We start from the raw sequence: 3654 nt of genomic DNA, 5'->3' as shown, positions 1-3654 counted from the left end.
AATAAGTGCTCGTGAACATTAATGAGATGAACGTAATATTGTTCGAGCTTGACTCGTTTAAGCCTAGAATTTGTGCAAACTTGTTTATTAATTAATAGACGAGCTTTTACCGAGCTTGTTCACGAGTTATAATAAAGAAAGATGCCATCTTGAAGCCTGTTCAAATAAAACTCAGAGCAATCACGAGACCTCAGCAAAACTCATATTTGAGCCTAGGCAGGAAGGAGATCAAACAGTTATGGCAAACAGTATTCTGGAATCGAACCAAATCACATACGAGTAAATATCCTGCAGTGTCAAACATACAACCTGGAGAAAAATGTACAAAATGTGCTGCAAAATGACACTGTTTTCACAACTTAAAAAGCCCTATTCGCTCTTTAGGGTCACCCCACCTCTAGGAAGAAATGGCATGTTATCCCAAAATCTGCTCCTACACCAAGAATTGCTCTCCTCCTTCAGGAACACTTGTGGCAGCGAAGGTTCTATTTAATTACCCAGATAGGCTGAAGCTTCTTTCACTTCAAAATCTAACCTACATTAGACAATGGCAGTATCTATCACCTACTCAATATTCACCTGTACCACACAATTGGAGTTGTGGTATTCTGAGGAGGTTGCGGCATCATGCAATGTTGCTGCTGATGCCATTGATGTTGCAAGCCTCCATTAAGGTAAGAAAGGTTATAGACCCCATTTGCTTGTCCAACGTTTGCACCATCTTCGATTTCCATCATTGTTGTTTCCATTTCATCAGCTTCCATTGAATCTGATGAATCTGTTTGAGAACCAAGACCTTGTGATACAGGGTTGACCGTCTGAGATGGCACCCAAGGGATCACCGCCCTGCATTCATTCTCCTCATTATCATTTCCATTTTCTGTAGATTCATCCTCCTCTATAGATCTACAAGACTTTAGGTTGTCGCCCCAAAAAGCTTGATCTGTAAAGAAATTCGAGTTAACATCCGAGTAATTCTGTTGTATGTATTACATTCATTGAACAAAACTCACAAAGCAGGTCTAGTATAATTGTAATACTTTAGTTGCAATTGCTCAAAACTCTCTAAGCAATGAGCCATATTTAATTATCACAACCTCATAAACCATTGCTACCCTACAAATATCAGTCCCCAATTTTCACGAAGGAACAGGCACAGCTAGGGAGACAGCAACGATCACCCAGTATGATCCCACTATAAGCAACGCATTTCCCCATGCGATATACCATGTCTAATTCTAACCCTGAATTGACAGACGAAGGTACCAGCAACATAGAATCAAATCTTTAAAGCCAACAGGCAATAACATAATAAGAGTCGACCAACTGCTATACACAAACAACATAAACTGCATAAGGTAAGAGGTAGGGCGCTCACTTTTAAAGAAGGACACCAAATTTGGATCAACAGAAAAGTTTCCTTGAGAGGAAACAAGAGGATCGTCCTTAGGTTTGAATAGAACAATAGCTTTCTCCTCATTTTCAGGTATAGACTCCAACTCTTCAATCACCAACGGCTTCACTTGGACTCCCAACCCATTGGAGATGGTGCTTTGTGGCACCGATTGCTCGTACATCGGCTGATAATCTACTTCCTCCTCTTCAATTATAGGCGGCAACTCAGCATCCTAATCAATCCCACACTCCAACATCAGAAGCTAAAAACAACAAATTAACAGTTTGCTCGAGTAAGTAAATGACAATACCCTAAATTCCTAATAACCACAATCATCAAATCTCAACTCTCATTTGTTATTTGTCCTATTTACGCCTCGTTTTTTCCAAACAGTAACTGTATTAACAACCTATTTAATTGTTACTGTTCAATCCAAATTCAACAATCAAGAGTCATCAGAAAGTCCACTCAATTTCCTGATTCCTCCTATTTAAACCTAGAATTATGCAAATATAACTGAAATAACAAACTTAGCAAGCTAAATTGGGGGATTTTCAACTGCAACTATTAAGAGAAAAACAAACATTGCGATAATCAACATTTGCTACTCAGATGTACTATAAAATGCACATTTAACCAAACTTAAGGACTAATTAGAAGCTGGAAAACCGATAATTGTTCAAATTTCCAGAATCATGAGGCAAATAGAGCTAAAATCAGAGCCATAAGAGAGACAAAATCAAGAAATCAATCTACTTGTAACAACAATTTCTCTTTAATTGACGAGAGAGAAAAGTACCAAGCGACGGATTTTACGAGCAGGAGAAGAGAGAGAAAAATCGGAGAAATCGTCGTTAACATCCTCCAAGTCCTTCCTTTTGAGCTTAAATCCAGTAAAATCCTCCATCAAATTTGCTCAAATTCTTCAACAAAATTGAAATTATTACAGAAGTTGCAGAAACCCTAAATTGTTGTTGTGATAATCAGAGTGGATTAACACGAAACTAAAGCGAAAATAGAATGAAAAAGGAAGCGCGGTTTATTGAGTATGATGAAGTGTTTACTTTATTTATTTGTGGAGAAAGAAAGAGAAGTTTCGGTTGAAGTCTAGATATTTCCAGACCTGAAATACCGGGAAATTGTGAAATTGCCAATTTTGGACACTCCCCCTCCCCTTTCTCTTACTTCGCCCACGGTTATACTCCGTACCTGTTTATTTAACGGGTTAATCTTGGATTTTGGGTTCTCAATATATTTTCAGCATTTGAAACTTTTAAAATATTGAAGGAATTTTTCAAACTAAACCCCTTATAAAATTTTATTTAAAAATTAACACCTTATAAAATCACAAATATTCAAAGTTACCACCATGAAATTTGTTAAGTTTTTCATTAATGGACCCACTTTTTCGTTTTCTTTTGCTTTTCCTCCATTTATTCTACAATTCTTCCTGCTTTCTTCCGCAATTGTGATGGTGCAGGCGTGTGCATGTAGCTCTATGTGCACCGGGATCAAAACGACCAACAATAAACACAAAACGCGCGATTTGTTAAATTCCCAAAAAAAAGAACAATGCCCTTGAACAAAAGAATAATTCCCCTGAACAAAAGAACATTAAAGGATCTGTTCTTTTCAGCTATGTTTATCGCATTTTTATTTGATTCACTGTTATTTTTGCGATATATATATTCTTTTGAGTTTTATGTTTTGAATTCAAACTGTGAAAGGAGGGAGAAAGTGTGAACTAGGTTTTCTTAAATGGGTTTTAGAGAGAGAAAGTAATGAAAATCCCCAAAAATTCGTTGATTTTCTGCTTCAACATCAAATTAAATTGATTCTTCTTCTTCAAATCTGAATTCTGCAGCTGATAATCAGATTTTGGGAGGTAATTTTTCAATTTTGTAATAATAAATAGTATGTTTTGATGATTTTGATTTTGTAATAATTGTGTTTTTGATGATTTTGACTATTTTTATTATTTTGATTTTGTAATAATCGTGTTTTGATGAATTTGATGATTTTAATGAATCAAATTATGTAATAACACACTGATTTCGTTGAAATCGTTGATTTTGAAGATTTTGATTATGTAATTACGACTTTTTTTTCCAGAAAAGAACAGTTTTACGTATTAAAAGAACATGTGCTCGTATTAAAAGAAATTTTCATTATGCTCGTATTAAAAGAACAGTTTCATTATATTAGAAAAATAGACCATTTGTGTTTCATAATTTGTTCTTTTATTTTATTGTGTTCTT

The 3654-nt window shown here is 35.3% G+C and overlaps 1 protein-coding gene across 1 annotated transcript; it reads right to left on the bottom strand.

The window, feature by feature from the left end:
• Window positions 1-251: 251 nt before the first annotated feature.
• LOC110796807 (uncharacterized) lies at window positions 252-2556 on the bottom strand. Its single transcript, XM_022001891.1, has 3 exons — window positions 2196-2556; window positions 1379-1628; window positions 252-943 (listed from the first exon to the last, which is right to left on the bottom strand). Exons 1-3 carry the CDS (start codon window positions 2301-2303, stop codon window positions 576-578), a joined length of 726 nt encoding a protein of 241 aa, XP_021857583.1. The 5' UTR covers window positions 2304-2556; the 3' UTR covers window positions 252-575.
• Between the last annotated feature and the right edge of the window lie 1098 nt (window positions 2557-3654).

This window comes from Spinacia oleracea, chromosome 2 (assembly GCF_020520425.1).
Source record: "Spinacia oleracea cultivar Varoflay chromosome 2, BTI_SOV_V1, whole genome shotgun sequence".
NCBI classification, from domain to species: domain Eukaryota; kingdom Viridiplantae; phylum Streptophyta; class Magnoliopsida; order Caryophyllales; family Amaranthaceae; genus Spinacia; species Spinacia oleracea.
The sequence above is the reverse complement of the archived record's forward strand: the minus strand, read 5'-3'. Positions and strand labels throughout refer to the sequence as shown.